Source organism: Aedes aegypti, chromosome 2, assembly GCF_002204515.2.
Source record: "Aedes aegypti strain LVP_AGWG chromosome 2, AaegL5.0 Primary Assembly, whole genome shotgun sequence".
Classification (NCBI taxonomy): Eukaryota; Metazoa; Arthropoda; class Insecta; order Diptera; family Culicidae; genus Aedes; species Aedes aegypti.
The window spans coordinates 234689410-234711379 of record NC_035108.1 but is presented as its reverse complement, the minus strand read 5'-3'; the positions used below and the strand labels follow the sequence as shown (position 1 = coordinate 234711379).

Genomic DNA, 21970 nt, shown 5'->3' with positions numbered 1-21970 from the left:
ACGTGAGAAGCGTTAGATTTACGTATTTCAACCGAGCAGAACACTTGTTGCACTAAGGTTGTTGTGACTGCAAAACTACTCATTTTAGTAAATTTGGTTGGGTCTCAGCAACAAAAGTACCGAGCATTGTGCTGCCAGGAGAATATGCTCCTAATTATAACAAAACTGAAGAACCAATTCCTAAAAACATAAACTACCTCAAGATGGTCAATACAGCGAAAGAAGGAGAAAATGCAACAAATCCTTGTCTTTTATGTATCGATAGACATAGTATCTACATCGAACTTAAAACTTACTTGTCGCTTCATGTCGCTGGATCTACTATAATCTAGGTCTAGCTTCGAGAAGGGTGACTGGTAGTAGGGGTTACTTTTGTAGGGAAAACTATTACCGTAGCCGTTTGCGAACGGTGGGTAGTCCATGGGAAGTTGCCTTCGATTGAAAAAGTGATAAGATGAAGATGATGATGGCAGATTCGTCAATGATTGTGACATAAGTGGGTTCGACGCGTAATGCTGCGTGAGGAGATTCCTCGTCTGTGAGAGAATACTATGAGGTTGTGAGAGTAGATTCGATGAGTTTGAATAGGTATTGCTGTATATTGGTCTCGACAGTAGATAATCAGATGATGGGCGATAGTTGCCGACATAGTTGGTCATGTTGGAAGCATTGAAGTTTGGCAATTGACTGTTTACGTTTGGATACGAGCAAAAGTTTGTCGACATTGGTATCATAGTTTCAAACGGTGATTGCGTTGATGGTGGAGGTGGAGGCGGTGGCGGTGGAGGAGGAGGTGGTGGTGCTTGAGATGTTTGATAGAATGACGGATGGCTTACTATCGAGTCTACAGAGCCAATTGGATGCTGTGTCAAAGTGGGAGTCTGCGAATAACGCATATTTAATATATTTGATGATCTAGATAATGACTTTGTCGTTTCGTTTAATAAATTCGTGAGATTAACTGACTGCGAATAAAGATTAGCCGCATTATCTGAGAGATTACAATAATCGACTATCGAGCTTGTTGGTAAACCGCTTATACTATATCGTCTAGCTGGTAATCGTCCTGAACGATCCCACATTGAAGTCGACGACGGGTAGTTAGTGCTATAATTTGGCGGTTGTCCCTGGTAAAGGTTTCTCATTATATCGGGTGTTGTGGAGCAGGTCTCGTAATCATGCATCTGAAATTTGCGTTAAAAGGAGAAGAACAAATTGGTTGTTCATACGCGGTACTATTGCATCTCAAACAAATGATTTTGGATTTCAGGAAAATGGGAAAGCGAAAACCATAGACTCATTATCAGAACTCCAAATTGTTTTGAAATTTATTTCGTTGGAGGACATTTCATAAGCATTATTTCAGAATATGAAACGGGATAAGGCTTTGGTGCATCGTTGAGTGTGTTTTTTTTTTTCAGAAAGAACATGTGAAACAAAATATGGTTTATCAGCAAGTTAGGTCGATTCTAAAAACAATATTTACGATAGAAGCCAATATGTCGAACAGGTTTATTTTTTTACTTGGAACCATCATTACCGGATTAGTTTCGTCAAAAATTGCCAATTTTTTGACGAAAGAATTATTGATCATCAAAATATATTTAAATGCATTATTTTACAGAATATTTATATACAAACGCTGTGGATTACAAAAAAGAAAAATGTCAACTCAACTAAACAAAAATTGGTCGTCTTAGTTGGATGATACATGAAAATATTTGAAACATTTGCGAATGTTTGTGGTTCTTAAATATCTATCATCCCGAGTATTCTGTCTTCGCCAACTGCATAGGTTTTATTTGCTTCTTTCACCGGTAACTATCAACTTTTTTAGCTTCAAAAATGTATTTTTCAAGAATTTAGCTCAATAAGGCGATATTCATTCAACTTACATAAACAATTTTATAATAATTCTTTCGCCAAAGAAATTATGATTAGGAAAAATCTAATTGAATCTAGAGCAGCATAAATGAAGAAATCGATCATAACTACGCGAATGATAAAAATAAAATAAGAATAAATTGGAAAAGTTTGTAAAGTTGTAACATTTTTCTTGCATGCCGCCAAATAATCAATACAAACTGTTCCAATTCTGTTTTCACAAGTTGTCAAGTTTCAAGCGTTAATTCATTGGTTGAAATTGAGGAGAAGCCACTGACACTAGTTAGTAACGATATATCAAATATTTGGACACTAATAAGAAACAAATGCATTGCTCAACTGCACGATACTCCAACACCATATAAGCTTAAGCAATTTATAAATGTGACATCTATCTAAAGGTCTTACCTGCTTTTGGGCCAAGGCTTGCATTTGTTGGAACATTTGACGCTCCTCCTCTTTACCTTTTGTTGTTCGGGTGGGCACAGAGAGAAAAATGTTCATATTATGTAACTATTTAAGGCTACAATTCATTAGACCAAAAAAAATATTTGTATTCTTCATAGTTCGTATTTTGTTTTTACAAAAATTATTGTGAGCAGATTTTTTTTTTCGTTGGCTTGATATTTTGTTTTTTGCAAGCTGAAAAATATATTGTGGCTATTTCGAAGTGTTAATTCTCTTTGGAATATAATTGAAAAATAATGTAATTAACCCGATATCAAATGGAGCGATTATCATTAAAACATAATGAAAATGTAGGTATAGAAAACTGCTTGTTAAGCCACAACAACACATTTGAAAAACTCATGATTAATTAGCAAATTCAAAAATAACACTTGTGGCGTTCTATTGGTTTGAATTTTATTCACGTTGTTTAAAGAATTTACAAATTTATTCTATTAAATCACCGAAAAAAATTGTGACCACAAGAGAATGTGTGATAAAAGTTCCAGCACTTACCCATTCCTTTGCTTTGCAGCATCTCCAGTAACTTTTTGATGCTCTCATCACGGGCCTGCAGAGTTTGTTTTTGCGTTTCTATCCTCAGCTCAAGTTCCTACGCCAGTGCGAAAAGGAAGTATAATGGAGAGGAAATGAGAGTTAATTATTACAGGAAGTACCACGTCACATAGACCGTGAAGATCTCATAAATAGGTCACCAGCTGCGGCTACCTTGGTGTATATATATTAAAGAAGAAAGATTCGACAGAATAATGAAAAGTAAAAGCATAAATATGACTGGTTAACTATCAATTAAGCGGAACATAAGCAAATGGAAATGTGTGCTCATTAGAAGGCATTAGGAATTGAAGGAAGCACGTTTAAAGTTTTGTCAGTTGTCTTCGCTTTCCCATTCATAAGAAATCCTTAGTAATTTATTTGGAAAAAAAATGCTCTGGCACTTACCTTGATGGTATCACGAAGGATTGAAATTTCCCGTTGAAGATGCTCGTTTTCCGCATACAAAGCTTCCATTTGTTGCTGCATCTCGATGTTTGGTGCCCGCATTCTTAGGCGTAATTCCTCTTCGAGCTGACGCACTAGCATTGCTTGTTTCTGAAATATGCAATAAGATAGGTCCGGGAATGCCATCATTGAATGGAAATGATAGATTAGTGAAATTCTACTGCTTGTGTTATCTGCAGATTTGAATGTGACTTTTCACATGCTCGGGGAAATCACATTCTTGGAAAAAACAAAAAATACTATAGATATAGTATTTGTTATAAACAATTTTGATTCCTTCTCATTTTATTTGAAAACTACAATTTTATTCGTCAATTGGATTCAATCTCAATATCATTTTTCCCATTTACAGAGTTGTCATCTACGTCACCCCACAGTTATGGATCAACTAAGGGTTATTTTTCACTACAAAATGTGATTAAAAAACATGGTGGCGCTTTACAGAACAAAATTACCTCCTTGGCACTGCAAAATATAGTTGTTTTTAAGAATACACCTCAGAACTCGTTATTTACCGAAAAGTATCGATTTCGATAGAAATTTCTAACGATGTCCACCCCACAGTTGTGGATCAGTGGGAGAGGAGGATCCTTATTATGGATCAAATCGACTCATATTATGGATCAAAACACTATAACAGCAATTTATCTGCGAGATAAACGAATAGTGTGCTAGTAAAAGCATACGTTTTGGCGTTTGTTTCGGAATCGTTATATCTTTGATTCATAACTGTGGTATGGGTTTCAATGGTTCAAAGTTATGAATCAACGCTTCTGGGAAAGTAAACCGTATTTTATTTCCTACGGACGGACAAAAATATGCTTAAGTATATTACAATTCATTGCGATGCTGTACAGATTGATGGTTCATGTAGGTAAAATGTGTTCTGTATAATTGCAAATCTATTTGATGAGATGTTCCCGTTTTAATCCAACGCTGATCCATATTTGTGTGCTATCCATAACTGTGGGGTGACTGTACAATCTTTGAACTTTTGACTGTGAAATAACTTATTGGTATAGTAAAAACGGTGCATATTGTTTCAATGTAATCCAAAAATATGCTCGAGCATTTGAAGAACCACTTGGTGAATCAGACAAAAATAACGTTACCTGATTTTCGCTATTCAGCAATTTCAGTTGATCGTTGATGAGACTGTATTTGGCGCTCTCCTCTTTACGTAGGGCGCGTTCTTTCTTCAATTCTGGCGACCAGAATGTCTTGATGCTGTGCATGGAGCTACCTAATTTTTGATTTGTCAGATCAAGTTCCTTCTTCAGATTGCCAAGTTCACGCTGTAAGTCATTGTTCTGCACCTGCAAATCACCGAGGTACCCCCGGTCCGGCATGCCTGAGAAGTAAAAAGGATAAATAAATACCTTGGACCAGGATTCGGCCTAACCGTACTCATGTGACCCGGACTTTGTCTTGGTGGGCGGCCATAGAGTTCCTCCTCCAAGTAGAGACCTCGTTCCAAGGAGCGATCACGAGAACGATCCCGTGGCTCTCGGATCGGAATGAATTCCCTGTCATGTGGGTCGACTAATCCTCTGTCAAGTGATTGATAACGAGTTCCTGTATGAAAATTGAGAGATGTCATTTAGTCATAAGGTACAATAAATTGGGCTTCATATCTGGGCACTAGATAATTCATAAAATGGTTTTAATTTTAGTTGAGTGCTTCAAGCTTCATTTGTGTGTTCTCAGATGAGTAACAAATCATATTTTATAAAAAAAATCAAATCTGTTTGAACTTTCTTCAATGGAAAATTAATCTGGAAGATTGTAAATTGAAGAAATAATAATATTTTTGAGCACTGTTCCGGGAGATATAGGTAAACGCTATCGGACCAGCTACTGTAGCAGACACATTTTCTGTACAGGCAGCTAATAGACTAAAGCATTATTCGCACTTGACTAGCCCAGCTCAGTAATAATAAAGCAAAATAAAGTTGTATGGTTCCACTAGGCACCCCCCAGAATTATTCCTTAGGGTTAGTGGAAGACTTTCTGTAAAACAAACCTATGTAGAACGTAGAATTGATTCATGTAATGAATGTATAAAAAAACAAATCCATCATCCGCTAACTAGTTGCGCTACCAAAGTATAGATGGCTAACAGTATGTTTCGTTTTGCGCTTGGAGGCCTATAGTTATCCATATACAAATTTAATAAACGTACAATTTCGTTAACTAAATTGGAAAGACAATGACTTCATTTTAGTTGACAGACATCTCCAACTAGAGCTACAAACTGTTTTGTGTCAGTTCGTGCAGCGCGAAAAAATGTGGCTTTATCGAGTCTATGTTTGGTTCAACGATTGTGTCGCTTGCTCTAGTGGAAGCGAGCGATGAGACCGTAAGCACACTCGGTTGGTATGCAATGCGTAATCGAGTAACATCGGAAAACTGGTTAGGCGTGATTAAATCATGAATGGAATAACAAACTGAAGATGACTCCTAGATCCTTACCTTATCCCACTAATCCAATATCTATTCAATAACAATTGTGGAGATTCAGAAGTATATTCGGTCTCTAGTAACAATGGTTGTTTAACTAACATTCCTTTCCTTCCCCGATGACCGCATTGGGCGTGGCCGGCGCCAAAGCGATCATCCATGCTCATGCTCATGTTGTCATCCGTATAGGCCTAACTCAGGTGATAAATAATCCCAAAACATCTACCGGCATTGAAAGAGGAAAACAAATTATTACTAACTAATTGCGAAAAAGCTCAAAAACTTGCTATGCAGTTTGAAAGTGCGCACAATTTTAATTTAGGACTTACTAGTCCAATTGAAAATCAAGTTACTCAGGATTTCGAAAATATTCTCAATCAAGAGAACGTTTTCGAAAATGCCTGGGAGACAGATTTGGAAGAAGTGAGAACTATTATTAAAAAAAATTGAAAAATATGAAAGCTCCTGGCGATGATGGAATTTTCTACATCCTCATCAAGAAACTTCCAGAAAGTAGCTTATTATTTTTAGTATATTCAACAAATGTTTTCAATTAGCATATCTTCCTGACAAATGGAAAAATGCTAAGGTTGTTCCAATTTTAAAACCAGACAAAAATCCAGCAGAAGCTTCTAGCTATCGTCCAATCAGTTTGCATTTCTCCATTAGTAAACTTTTTGAAAAGGTTATTTTGAACAGAATGATGGCCCACATAAACGAAAATTCAATTTTTGCCAATGAACAGTTCGGATTCCACCATGGACATTCGACCACTCATCAACTTTTACGTGTAACAAATTTGATCAGTTCCAACAAAACTGAAGGCTACTCTACTGGTCTTGCTCTTCTAGACATACAAAAAGCATTCGAGAGTGTTTGGCATGAAGGTTTGATTGTAAAATTGAAAAACTTTAGTTTTCCAACATACATTGTCAGAATAATTCAAAGTTATCTGTCAAATCGTACACTTCAGGTTAATTATCACAACTCCAGATCTGAAAGACTTCCTGTAAGATCTGGTGTTCCCCGAGGCAGCATTTTGGGGCCAATATTATACAATATTTTCACATCTGACTTACCTGAGTTTCCTCAGGGATGTAAAAAATCCTTGTTTGCGGATGACACAGGCCTCTCCGCCAAAGGACGAAGCCTGCGTGTCATCTGTAGTCGATTGCAAACAAGTTTGGATATTTTTTCTTCATACTTGCAAAAATGGAAGATTTCTCCTAATGCTTCCAAAACTCAACTAATAATATTCCCACATAAACCAAAAGCTATTTATTTGAAACCTTCAAGTAGACATGTTGTCACGATGAGAGGGGTTCCAATAAATTTGTCAGATGAAGTTAAGTATCTAGGGCTCATGCTGGATAAGAATTTAACTTTCAAAAATCACATTGAGGGCATTCAAGCCAAATGTAACAAATATGTAAAATGTCTCTATCCACTTATTAATAGAAAATCAAAACTTTGTCTTAAGAACATGCTTTTGATATTCAAACAAATTTTCAGGCCAGTCATGTTGAATGCTGTACCAATATGGACTAGCTGTTGTAATACCAGGAAGGAAGCTCTGCAGAGAATTCAAAATAAAATTTTGAAAATGATTCTGAGGCTTTCTCCCTGGTATAGTACCAATGAGTTACATAGAATATCCAATGTTGAAACATTGGAACAAATGTCAAATAAAATAATCAATAATTTCAGGCAAAAATCGTTACAATCTTCTATTGTCACGATTAATGCGTTATATGTTTAGGTTAAGTTAGGTTAAGTATATTGAAAACGTTTTTTTTTCTCTTATAAGCAGGTGAAATCAACTCACCTGTAAAAAATCTGAACTGCTACGGCAAATGAAATGTAATATGTTGTTAACAAAATGTTAATAAAATCTTAGATTTGTTTTACCAAATTAGGATGATAGTGTTGTCTAATAACACAGAGAACACCTAGATATAAGAAATAATGAATGTAATGTTTGAAATGATACTAATAAAAAAAAATCCCAAAACATTCAATAGGAATACTGTCCCCCAGGTTTGGAGCTTGATGAGTTGGAATTCATCAAGTACTACTATCCCTCCGTTCTAATTAGAGCTGTAGCAGAATATGATAAACATACTCTGATGATGTTTTGCGGATCATGATTGTTAAAGAGAGCGATAAGTGATAAAGCTTTAGATAAATGAGTGAGCTTTAGAAAAAAAATCAATATCTGGGTCTGAGTGAAAGCAAACACACTTAAATGCACACTGTTCAGCGAATAATTAATGAATTTGATTTTTTTTTTTGCTTGTACACTCGCATTTGCATTTCTAGTTTTTAGTAAATATTCAATATAATAGTTCTCGAAAATGCATTCCCATTAGCTTTACTTAAGCCAGATAATAAGGTTAGATATAAATTTATAGGAAATTTGCCACTTTATAGGAATATTGAGGTGCTTCGGGAAATCCGAAAGAAAATACCTCTTGAAGTATCAATTTAATGCACGCAGTAAGTTTGTAAAATTCAATTTTTCTCGAAAAGATTCACATTGATGCATTTCAATGGACTATATTGATGTAGTGAATTCAAGGAACCTGGTACCATTCATGACTTGATGAATTCATGCATGAATTTCGCATAATTACTGATATTGGCTAAATTTTGTTTAAATTTTAATGCTCGAAACTTTTTGACAAATGGTTGAAAATTGATGAAACCGACAGCATTCGACGACAAATTTAATTTATTTTCAGTGCTACTACATACTAAATGGCGACTGATTTCAGGAGGATATGTCATTTTTCTGTCGCTTGAATCTTTGAGTGAAGTTCATTGACGCCTACTATTTTCCTATAAGCTATAACCAAATAGAAGTTGTTTCTAGTATCTAAGTCGACGATCACGTTTGTATCCCGACTATTGGATTACAACATAATTGCATCGCAATTATATCAAAATTTGTTATAAACAGCTAATTTTGTTTCATTTTTGCTAGAAAAAAATCTGATAACGTCTAAGAAACTATAACATATAAACAAATTAGCTATAAAAACAAAGTCTATTCAAAGTTTGTTTTAGTTGAAAACAAGTTATCTAAAAGGGATGGTACACAAGTTATGTCACGCTAAATTTCAGCTTTTTCGACCCCCTCCCCCCCTTTGTCACACTTTTTGTATGAGTCCTCCAAAAATTTTGTAAGGCTTGTCACGCTTGGCTCGACTCCCCCCCCCCTTGGAGCGTGACGTAATTTGTGCATGACCCCAAAGCAATTTGAAATTTAATGCAAACAACAAGTGTTTGCTTTTGGGTTTTTATTATGAGTAAATTGTCTGCGTGTTCCCAATTTGGGCTCTTACATGGGTATCAATAATCAATTGAATATCAACTGTAATTACCATTTCAGGGATTATTTATTATTTGTTACTTAAGTCATCTGACATGAGTCTCAATTAATTGTTACTTATAATAATATAAACAAATCTACGTGCAATTGAATATAACATTTTTCGTCAGTATTTAGATTAGGACATTCCAAAATCAAACTTGTACCGTTATATTTTTTAAATGTATGAATGGTGATTCCCTTCCTCCTATTCATGAGCTTATACACAATTAGGTTTTACAAAAAATGCGCAATTTTTTTAACTTTTGCAAACAATGATATTCATCATTATGGAAGGTACGATTGAAGAATAATATCTCACATTAGTCCAGAAAACGATATGAGCAAGAGGAATGCGATTGTTACTAAAAATGACGCTGAAAACGATTCTGTTGTCAAAGCTTTCACAAATATGATCAGTTAAGCATAATTCACAAATTACTATAAAGAATGCAGAATTACGCCTACCTTTAGGCGTATCCCACAATTCAAGCTGTTTTTAATTTTGGAATAACTCATAAAATAAATGACTTATAAAAGTTTGGCCTTGGTAGTTGGCTGCAGGTACCGTAATTTCGTAATGGAAATTTCCTTGATTTCCCTGGGCATAGAGTATCATCGTACCTGCCACACCATATACGAATGCAAAAATGTCAAATTTGGCAAAGAAAGCTTTCATTTAATAACTGTGGAAGTGCTCATAAGAACACTAAGCTGATAAGCAGGCTCTCTCCCAGTGAGGACGTAATGCCACGTAGAAGAAAGACCGTGAATTTAGTACTTAAGTAATGATATTTTCAATATTAACGTACGTTGCCTTCTTGGGTGATCAATGTTACTCCATATCAGCGAAATAAAAAAACACTTAAAACATTTTTTAAACATGCTTTAAACTTTCAGAAAACAAAATGCAGTATAACACGAGTATTGGGTGTCAGTATTTGGTTTAAAAATACAAAACTTGCAAAATATGCATTTTCAAATAAAATTTTTGGGAAATTAAAAAAATAAGATCAATGTTACCCCGGACTACGGTACTCTACATTGGACTGGCCCTTAAACAAAAAAGTTGGAAAACTCAACGAGGCACCTCCTTAAGGGTAATAGAAATAATTCTATTTTCACTTGTGGGCTTCGTGGCCGTGCGGTTAATGTCGTCAGGCAATGAGCGTATCGTGTCATGGGGTGTGGGTTCGATTCCCGCTGCAGCCATTGAAACTTTTCGTTAGGAATGTTTTTCGGCTGTACCATTGGAGCATGCTTGTCCGTTGTCTAGTGTTAAGTTACAGTCTGTGCAGCTAAATGGCTGAAGATGGTGTCCGTGTCTTTTTTTTTATTCACATTCATTTTCATCGATAGTTCTTATTGATAGAAGATAGTGGGAGTATTGAGGGTGTATTGGCCCAATTTCCTTAAAACATTTTTATTTTTTCATAGTTCTTATGACAATACATTCGTACGAGGAACTTAGGGGTTTATTAGGATTTATTAACCATTAGTTTGCAAATTTTAATATATTTCTCACAAAAAATATAGATTTTGATGGTTTGCTCATACAGTCAATTCTCCATTTCTGGATATTCTGTATCTTGAGTTAGAGAACCATAGTAAAAGTTTGCATAGCTAACTCGATGGTCCTTTGAATCGCAGTTGCACTGATTTCGTGTTCTGTAACTCGATACCGTAATTTCGGGTGAAGTTGATAATTTTTTCCGGGTTGTCAGGTGTATTTTCTAGAATGTTGTCAATGCCAAACAACTGAATGCAGGAAAACACGTACGACGGTGAACCTTATTGGCTCATGTACTAACTAAAATTTTCTAACAGATGAGATTTTAGTGCTAAACATCATTTCTAAAATAAAAAAAAATAGTGAGATCCCATTTCGGGGTGAAATTGATAACTTGTCAATGCAATCACTGTTAGTTTTGAAAACAACTCTACATAACTAATTTAATCCCTGAATCCGATTATGATGCCCAAACTCTTAACAACACAATATTCATGGACATATTCAATAATTAAGGTTAAGATGCATCGAAGCCAAACCTCAAATTTTCAAGACCACAAATCTAGAGAACTAAACAGCCGTTCAAGCTGAAAACTTAATCGATTGGTCACCACCAACGTGTGACCAATCGATTAGGTTTTGAGCTCAAACCGCTGTCTGGTTCTCTAGATTTGTGCTTTTGAAAATTTGAGGATTGGCTTCGATTCATCTTCACCTTAAACTTGAAGAATACCGCGGAAAACGCCTAAATGTAGGCAATTTCTAATGAAAATTTCCTATCATCTAATAAGAATTCAATTTTTTCTTAAAAATGACCAAATTGGTACGAATTTTAATGAAACATTCTGTTTTAGGGCTATATATTTTTAAGCATCCTCACAGCCTGACACCATGACCGAACCTTTGGTTCGAACTTAATGTTTATGGATGTCTGCCAATGCAACTCGAAACATGAGTTTTGAATTTCCCATCTTTTCATTCTTTAACGCAAAAAAAAAAACTTCACAACATATAACTCGACAGTAGCTACGACAAACAACGATCATTTGCCGCAGGATAACTTGATATTGTTGCTCTATTACAGGTCGGACTCGATTATCCGGAGTATCGATTTTTTTTTCATTCCGGATAATCGAATCACCAAGAAAAAATTGGAATCTTCGATAAAAGTACTTAAATATTATCTTTTTTAGTTGTTTTGTTTATATGATGCAGTAGCGTAGCTAGAAATTATTTCTAGAAACAGTAGGGGTCTTTTCAAGGAAAAACCATTTTTTGACCAGCATACACAAAAAACACTTCTTTAAACCCCCCTTTTCTTAAATACTTTCAAACCTGCAAAACCATTCATATTGTATATAGCAATATCAAATTATCTCAGATTTATGCAAAAAAAAAATGAAAAACAAGAACATCAAAAAACAAATTCCGGATAATCGAGTCTAAAATTCCGGATAATCGAGTCTCCGGATAATCGAGTCCGAACTGTAGTAAGAAATAAAATCATGTTACATGGTGATCAAATTCACCCTACTGATCAATTTCACCCGAATTTACTAACTAACTCGATGGTTCCTTCAATATCAAGTTATAGAGCGTTGACTGTATTTAAATATGTACATTATTTCAGATTTAAGTAAGCCTCATTGTATTTAAGATTAATTTAGAGTAGCCAAACTAACGCTCATCGTTTTGAAATGTTTGGAATCGGTAATAATTATTCATATTTTGTAAAAATAATAAGAATATAAGAACAAAGGTTAGGCTTTTTTCATCTTACAGGTCCTCCTCGATTATCCGGAGCATCGATTTTTTTTCACTCCGGATAATCGAATCCTCCGGAGAATCGAATCACTAAGGAAAGTTTGAAATCTTTGACAAAAGAACTTAAATATTATCTTTTTTTCGTTATTTTGTTCACATGATGCGGTGGCATAGTCAGATTTTTTTTCTACGAACAGTAGGGGTTTTCACAAAAAAAAAAAAATGACAAGCATACACAAAAAAAAAACACTTTTTCAACCCAGGGATTCAAGGGATCATTGAATCCAAATATGCTAACTAAATTATTAACATGTCAATATGTTATATTCCGCGACACGCATGGGGGTAATTTCCCATAAAACTTTTTAAATCTCATTGCAAATCGTGTATTTGACCAAACATTAAAATCGAATACATAAAACTTCCGATGGCGAAATTTTCATCTCTTTTAGGCATCTGTTTAAACTTTTAGTCTGTCAACATGTGTAAATTCATGTTCAGAACAAAAACCTTGTAAATATGGTTTAGGAAAATAAAATACCTTTCACTGATATAAACATTTGATAACGAATGAAAAATTAACAAACTGTTAATTAATAAGAGAGGACAAAACACTCACAAATGATAATAATAAATAATAATTTTAATGTAACTAAAAGTATTATTTCATTTGTAAGGAATGAAATCGTGTGGTACAATGATAAGTAACACATTTTTTGATTACAATAAAACACATTAACGTCATTTTTAAAAAAACACCTCAAAAAAAATTTTTTTTTGTAGCACAGACCCACGGTGTCTTTCGTAGAAGAACATTTATTCAAAATATAAGCCTAAGCATCCTCATTAGGGCGGTTCAAAATTTGAAAAAGTTTGAAAATTCAATCTCCCATGTCTACCTTACAATCCTTGCCATAAAAATAGTGTTCCGTGAAATTTTTAGCTTTTTAGGTGGTGATTTAAAGGTGGCCCAAAGACGATGTAGGTTTATATGGAAATTACTATGGAGAAATTTTGAAAAAAGTTTCAAACACGTTAGAACTGTGATGTAAGTAAAAACTGATCATCCCATAGTGAAAACTCATTCCTCAGACCTTAATAAAGGATGTTGCTGAAGAAACAAATCCTTTTTGAGCTAATTATATTTTTGAAGATTAAATATCTCTTCTCTTATTCGTCGGATTGAATTGCTCTCTCTTCAGCATTTTTTTAATTTTATTTAAAAGAATGAGTTTTCACTTTAGGATGATAAGTTTGTACTTACATTCCAGTACTAGCGTGCTTAGAACATTTTTCAAAATTTCTTCATAGTAATTTCCATGGCAACCTACACCGTCTTTGGGCCACCTTTAAATCACCACCTAGAAAGCAGAAAATTTCACAGAACGCTATTTTTATGGTAAGGATGGTAAGGGAGATATGGGAGATTTGAATTTTAAACTTTTCTAAATTTTGAACCTCCCTAATCCTCATACATGAAAATGATCTATCGGTGGTCATTTTTCAATATAAGTTTTGAATACAATTTACACACAAAATACATAGTTTCCTGAAATTTGTTGTGGAAATTTCTGAAGCTTCAAAGCACTTTTTTTATTTTTTTTTTGCAATCCCTCGTAAGTAGGGTAGATGTACCAGTATTCACCACCCTAAAGAAAATTATTTTTTGTTATTCAGTCAATGTACGTCGGAATACTGTCAATACGTTAAACTAAAGCTTTTAATCCTTGATTAGTAGGAAACATGTAAAAACTGTGAACAAACTTTGTTTTTCTATTGACAATTGGGGTGCAAATACTGGATAACCTGCAACAGTACTTGCCATGTTTCCCACATTTCATTTTCCATAGCAGTTCAGTTTTTTTACATGTGGGTTGACGGTTTTGATTAACTTAACCTAAATATGCAACGTATTTATCATGACAATAGAAGATGGCAACGATTTTCGTCTAAAATTATTAATAATTACAGTTAAACCTCCATGAGTCGATGTCCCATTACTCGATATCGACTCATGGAACCATACTAAATTCAAAATGTCATGGTTACTATGATGGTCCCCTCAAGCAGCATTCCAAGTCATTTCTGTTCCAATACCCGATATTTCCACGAGTCGATGGTCCCTTCAGATATCGACTCATGGAGGTTTTACTGTATATCCGCCATTTATTCAAATGTTTCAACACTGGATATATGACTTTGAAATTTTGGCTCCCCTATGCCTAAACGGTGTAAATTATGATGAAAAACATTTTCCTAATGTTTGAAGTGATTTGGAAGAAATTTGGTTGTGCACACGTCGTTTGAAGTTTATATGGAAATTACTATGGGAAAAACCTTTTTGTTCAGTCCTCTAACTTCTCGTCATAATAATCTAGGGAAAAGTGAACAAACTCTTCTCATGTGAAGACTTCCCAGCTATAATTTTGCCAAAGATTACAATTTGTTATTATTGATTACAAAGTCTAGACCATGTTGAGATGATCATTCAATTACTTTCAGAGCAACACTGCGTTTTTGCTGTAGAACATAGTTGCCTGGATTACTTTGATCTATTCTTCCCGTCAAGAGCACTACTGTTGGCTGTCGAACAGTTGGTGAAGCATGCTAGGGGAAGTGGTGGTAAAATAAACACCGTTCCTTTTGCTGAGAAAAAACAAATTTCGATGAATTTTTATCACGCACGGACGATTTAGAGCAGATATCTGAGTGTTCGAGTTTATACGGAGGTCAATTGAAGTGAAAATATCAATATAAAATATATATATTTTAGAAAACCACGTTTGAAAATTAGAACTGACGTAACTTGAAGCTCGGAAGACTTGAGGTTTTTCAGTGAGGTGAATATCATTATGATATGATGTCAAATCTGATACCTTTAGAATTGTTTTTCAATGGGTTACAATCATTAATGGATGTATTTTCGGTAGGGCAATGAAAATTTTCAGAAATATTTGTTTTGCCTACGTTTTTTGCGTGGTGTTAATTTTACCACCAACAGATGTTCATTTTACCCACATAGTGCAGGTAAAATGAACATTTGCATCGCTTTTTGATAGCGTTGAAAATATGTGAAAATTTAGCTATATCAGTCTGAATCCATGTCGCTACTATAGATTACTTCCCTATTTTTGATGTTGTGCGATAGAACTATACAAATTCCTCGTTTTTCTATCAGAAACAAGATGATTTTCTTAAGGTGTTCATTTTACCACCCCTTCCCCTACATGCAAACCCACTTTATGATAATGAATAACAAAGCAAAGTTGTAGCTGGGAGGATTTTACATGAGAAAAATTTGTTAACTTTTCCAAAAACTAATATAACGAAGAGATAGAGGGCGGAGCACAAAATGCTGTCGTTTTTCATAGCAATATTCATGTAAACTTCAACTGGCGTGTGCTCAGGAAAATTTCTTCCGAATCACTTCAAACTTTGATGTTCAAACTTCAGATGTTTCATCGTTGGTGTAGTACTAATAAGTAACATATAATATTCAGTGGTGTGATGCAAATATTGAAATTGTGGCTCCCCTATGCTTAAACGATTTTAATGATGGAAAACAGCATCCTTCTGTTTACCATTATTAAAATCGTTTAAGCATAGGGGAGCCACAATTTCAATATTTGCATCACACTACTGAATATTATATGTTACTTATTAGTACTACACCAACGACGAAACATCTGAATCATCTTTGAAATTTTATTTCGAATCTTTTTTCCTAATATTACATCAGCTGTTCCATATTGGAACAACATGTTCCTAAGACAAAGTTTCGATTTTCTGTTAATAAGTGGATGGGGGTGGGATAATTCGCACAACGACGTTTCGAATAAGGACGTTTGGCATAATGAGAATAAGAGTAAAGTGGGGCAAAAGTTCGAGTGGGGCAAGAGTTTCTTTTCAAGATTTCTAGCTCAATTCAAAACAAAACTTATAAATGTTATGGTGGTTCGAATGCTATTGTAAGAGACTTTCACTCCAAATATTATTAACACTTCACTCGTTGCGCTGTTGTATTTTGTACAACAGGGGTGAAAAAAACTCGCTTATCGTACACAGGATCAGCGTGGTGGTTCTGACGGTGGCAAACCGCGCGACGACTGAAGGGTTAAAATCGATTGAGATGCTTTTTCTATGTTTGGGAGAGCAAGACCAGTTGAATAGTCTTCAAATTTGTTGGAACGAATCAAACTTGTTACGCGTGAAAGTTGATGAGTGGTCGAATATTTTATGTCTAAATCCAAACTCATTGGCAAACATTAAATTTTCGTTGATGTGTGCCATCATTCTGTTCAAAATGATTTTTTTTAAGTTCACTGGTTGAGGAAAGCAAGCTAGAAGCTTCTGCAGAATTGTTGTCCGGTTTTGAAATTGGTACAACCTAGGCATTTTTCCATTTGTCAGAAAAATATGCCATCTGAAAGTATTTGTTAAATGTTTCAGTCAAAAATGACACTCTCTGAAAGTTTCTTGATGAGGATGTAAAAAATTTCATCATCGCCAGGAGCTTTAATATTTTTGGTTTTTTTAATAATAAGGACTGTTCATTAAAGAAAGTGGACACCTGATTGTTAACATTTTGGTGTGGAAATTCCAAGGAAAAAAATCAAATTTTGTTTCAGTGTGTACTCAAGTGTTTATTTTAACTGCAGAAGAAAGTTGACATCAAACAGTTGTAAATTCCAAGCGATAGGTCGGTTTAACATGGCAACACGCAGATTTATTCTGCACAAATGGTGTTCAGAAAAGCTGTCGTTCCGAGATTTGGCTTAAATCGCGAAGTGTCCAAATTCCAATTTGTCAACACTGTATCGAAAACAGATGCTTATGACGACGTGCAATACATCCGAACAGAAAAATTTGGGAAAAAAGTTTTTTTATGGCAAGTAATTTGCCCCTGCGGTATGAAAAGTACTACATTTTTCACAATGGGTTCAATCAACGGCGAAAATTACAGAACTGAATGCATTTAAAAACGTCTTCTGCCCATCTATCGAAAGTATAACAAGCCTCCATTGTTTTGGCCAGGCCTGGCATGGACTCACTATGCTTCAGCTTCTTTGGAGATGATCAAGAAGGAAAAATTCGAATTTGTTGAAACATGGCAGATTCTACCGAATTGCCCATAACTACGCCCCATTTGGAAATATTGGGCAATAATCAAACAACATCTTAAGAAGGATGGAAGATAAGCAGGTTGTATGGATTTTTCCAAGAAAATGTGGTAAGCAACACAAAGAAAAGTTACAAAGAAAGTTGTGCAGAACCCGATGGGAGGCATCAAGAGAAAAGTCAGAGCATTATCCAGGAATGCTCAATAAATGTTCAAACTTATGTGAATTTGGTCGAGATTACTTTGATTTCCATGTATTTCAAGAGAACTCATGAATTTGTTCGAAAATAAACAGTTTGCTTTAAAAAATACGTGTCCACTTTCTTAAATGAACAGTCCTTAGTTCTTAATTCTTCCAAATCAGTCCCCCAGGAATTGTCGATAAAAAATAAATAAGGATTTTGCGTGCTTTCAAACTGCATTTTAAGTTTTAGAAAGTAATAATTTGTTTTCCAGTTTCAATGCCGGAATTGGCTCTTGAGGGTTTTTGCTGATCCTGCCATATAATTTTCATAACAGGATCGCGAGTGCGTTGAAATTGCCTTCTCCTCACGTTTTTGAGACGGATTGAGAGAATAAGATCAACGTCTATAATCACGGATTTTAATTTACTTCACATTTTAGTACTGCAATGTCCCTTGCTTCATCGATGGAATTTGTTAAAGTTTCGTAAAACTAATTGGCTACAAACGTGACTAGAGACGGTTAATACCAAATCTATTGTAGAAGGGAGGTTATAAGATGGAAAACATCAAGATATTTTTTTTACAAAGGAGATATATCATTCATCTATGCCATATATTTATTTGGACCTCAACGTTCACTGAGAACGTGTTGTTGCATTTCTTTGCATTTACCCATGCAATAATTTGAAGTTTGAGCCTCAGATATTTAAATTTATCATCTAAATAACTATACTTACGCAGTTGTTCTCGTGGATATTCCATCGAATGAGTTGGTGCACGTGTTGCACTTCTACTTCGGTGATGTCCTCCTCCAGCCGGACTTATGGGCTCATCCATATCCCTGTAGTATGGACTTCCCATGGCTAGAATAGAATTATGATGGAGATAAAATGTAGATGAAAGTTTAATGAGCGTTCACGCGTCATTCGGTTTGTGTGATTGTTAAACCCTATAGATGAATGAAATAATTTGAAAACATTGATGAACCGGTGAGTAGCTCAACGTATGTATAAAAATGTGAATCAAAAAACAATTGGAAGATAAATGCCATATTCTAGCAAAGTACGGGAGCAAAAATATCTAGATGTTGATAAATGAACTAGGAAAAAAATCAGATAGTGTGCCAAACAAAAAATGACCATACTTTCACAAAACGATACATCAGAGTGTTTTTCCCTCATCGTGATGTTATATATAACCGATATTGACAGAATGGGATACAGATAGATAGAGAGGACACATGTATCTACAAGCTATGGAACATACTGTATGACTGTATGCAACAACTATATGCGACATGAACGTAAGACTAAAAGGTTTGTGTACTGCAGATAATGTCTCAAAATAGGAATAGCATGACAATGCTCTGGCAAAAATAGTCATCCGAGCTGGGAGAGAAGATATGGCAAAAAGTTACTGAAAATAGTTCAATCGCGAATGCAGGTCATTTTTTATTTATTGGTTGCTTCATATACAAATATCGTTTAATCATACCACGTAACATTAAAATGCAAAGTATCAAACGCGTTAAAGTAAAGGATATTATAATGAAACGAAATTTTGAGAAAAGTTACTTCAAGATATGTAATAGCTTTACAAAATCGAAAAAGGTATCGTAGTTTAGTCATGGATAAAGCTAAATTTGGCTTCAATTGAAAATTGAGTATCACCTAAAGGACTTCCTCGGGCTCCGTAGTCTCTTGAAGGCGACTTATCGACGGTTGGTAGCTCTGTTAAACGTCTGCTTGGTCGACCGGGACTTCTAGTGCCTGTATTTACTGTTTGACCTGAGCTGTAGGCTTCACGAGACATAATATGCCGCGAATAATCCGCGGTCTATTTCGTATTCGGGTGCCGGATTTTTGTGATTGTACGGGTTGGATATTATTGGTATGGATTTGTGTGGAAAGTGATGTAAAATGTTGTAATAGCATCACGTGTCAGTAGGTGCACATTTTATGTGACCAAAAGCAAAGAAATGGCAGAGTCGTTGAAGTGTGAGTTTTTTTTTGTGTTTGCAGTGATTGCGTTGGATTTAGCGACGATTGTGTTTTCGGTAGGTGTAGAATAAGAAGAAGAAAGAAATGGGAAAATGATCATTAATTTTGACTGTAAAATAAAGTGTAACGGAATTAAGATGATGTTACTACACTCAATCGAGATGATAAATGCTAAGTGCTAAGGTAATCTCAAATTATGCATCATTGTATTCACCAGTAGTCGAATGCGGAAATAATAATGATAGTGATTACAAGAGGTCATTATGTGCGAAATTTCATCATGTGGTTTTCTTATACATCATTTACAATGTTTGTCTATACGCAATGTAGCATCAGCAGTGACGTAGCTAGAGGTAAGAAGTGGAATCAATTTCAGGAACCTCCAAAATTAGGTGTTTGTGTGGACAAAATCCACAAAACGGGACCGGGACTGCAAATCCAAAATATATACCACCAGGTTAATGAGAAATTAAAATAGAATGAAATATGTAACCATTCATTAATGCAGTAGGTGGTATTTAATTTTTGATGAGCCTACCAGTATTACAGTTTCTGAAGTGATTTTTGTAGCAGACGACCACAACAATCTTAATTCAATTCTAGTCGAAGAAAGAAATGTTTAGCAGATTTAGTTAATTAACGAATACCGAGACTAATTCCGGTGAAAGTGAAATGATTGAAAATAAGCTCTGAATTCAAATCGGTATTGAAGAAGAATGTAGATGAATCAAAAGTATTTGCCGATGCCTTACTTTTTTTTTTTTGTAAAATTGCTGTATAGATTGCATAAATATCTTTTTAAGACTGCAAAACATAATCTCATTGCAAATCAGAATTAACTTATTCAATTTCAAAATTTTCCGGAACATAACCCAGCTGTAGTTCGTCAAAAAGGATTGCTATGAAAATTAAACTTTTTGAAAACCTCCAGTAAATCTCCGATATCTTCAGCTTTTTAAGCAATAAAATAATGAATACAACTTCTTCTATACTTTTGGAATTATAATTCTTTGGAATGACTTCTTTTGTTTCGCTGGAATTATTTTGCGGCGGTCGGCATTGGTCTCAGTTCTGACAATTTTCTGAATTAAAATCAGTTTTTTTTTTTTTTTTCAGTCGAACATACAATCCATAACACTTAAGCAATAAATAACCTAGGTCTTATACAGGCATTTCAGGCACATCCTGGTAAAGTACCCCTCCCAAGCTTCACTTGATAATACTGCTGAGCTCATTTCTTTCCCCTATCCTTTGTTACTGTAAAAACGTGCGTGACCAGCATATCAATATTCATGTTGTTGGTGAAATTGTACAATATCAATCCAAGGTGTACAATCCAGCCTTGTTTTTGAAATCAGTCTTAATAAGATTGTTGAACGAATCATTAGTGTTGTTCGTATGCCATTTTCAAAGTAAACCGAAACTATGCTAACGCCAAAGTTATGGCTAACGTATTTTTTTTATGCAGGCACCCAAGTAACCATGCTGCTTAAGCTAACTATTTATGCATATAAACGGTGTATATGAAGCTAGCATTACTGTAGGGAGCCGGTACCAATGGTTGTAATGTACCAGTAGATTGGACTATGGAATAAAACGAACATTTTTCGATAAAAACGACATGTGCTATTTTTGGCGGATAGATCGTCTCTAGTTTAGTCAATTTGCCAAATTTCAGCTTTTAATTTTATCAAAAAGTCATATAAATAATTAAGTTTATTCAAAAAAATTGCCTCCTTGCTCCAGTAGTTGCCACCGTGTTCCAGTAGTGGATCAACGGATGGAAGCAGTTTTTAAAATGGATGTATAAAAATGAAGAAAAGTTCTAGAGATGATCTTTATGCTTCATTCGAAAGATATTAATTGCTGTTCCGAGGGAAAAATGTTAAACCTATGTAAAAATTTACCATTTTGTTTAAAATTCCTTGTATCATTCCCCAACGTCTACTACTGGAGCACTAGCGCAACTACTGGAACACGTGTACCAATAGTGGCCCAAGAGATTTTATGGTAAAAAATTAGTTTTATCACTCTTTTTATATTTTTCCCATATAGTAGAGGTTAAAATCTTTCTGTTGACGCCAAAAGATCTCTGTTAAGGCTTTTCGTTATTTTGTTCTGATTTTTTAAAGCTTAGGTAGTCCACTAATGGCACCGGCACCCTATATATACAATTAAAATAGATTTAAAGTAGGAAAGCTATAACTT

At 34.8% G+C, this 21970-nt stretch overlaps 1 protein-coding gene across 1 annotated transcript in view; it reads right to left on the bottom strand.

Annotated features, from left to right (window-relative positions):
- LOC5570381 (trichohyalin) overlaps positions 1–21970 on the bottom strand; it is a 131826-nt gene that overhangs the window by 61882 nt on the left and 47974 nt on the right. Inside the window, 7 exon segments of the mRNA XM_021844485.1 lie at positions 2293–2348; positions 2848–2944; positions 3295–3444; positions 4467–4705; positions 4762–4929; positions 18500–18625; positions 19433–19598. Of these exon segments, the coding sequence (XP_021700177.1) occupies positions 2293–2348; positions 2848–2944; positions 3295–3444; positions 4467–4705; positions 4762–4929; positions 18500–18625; positions 19433–19574 (978 nt within the window). The 5' untranslated portion in view covers positions 19575–19598.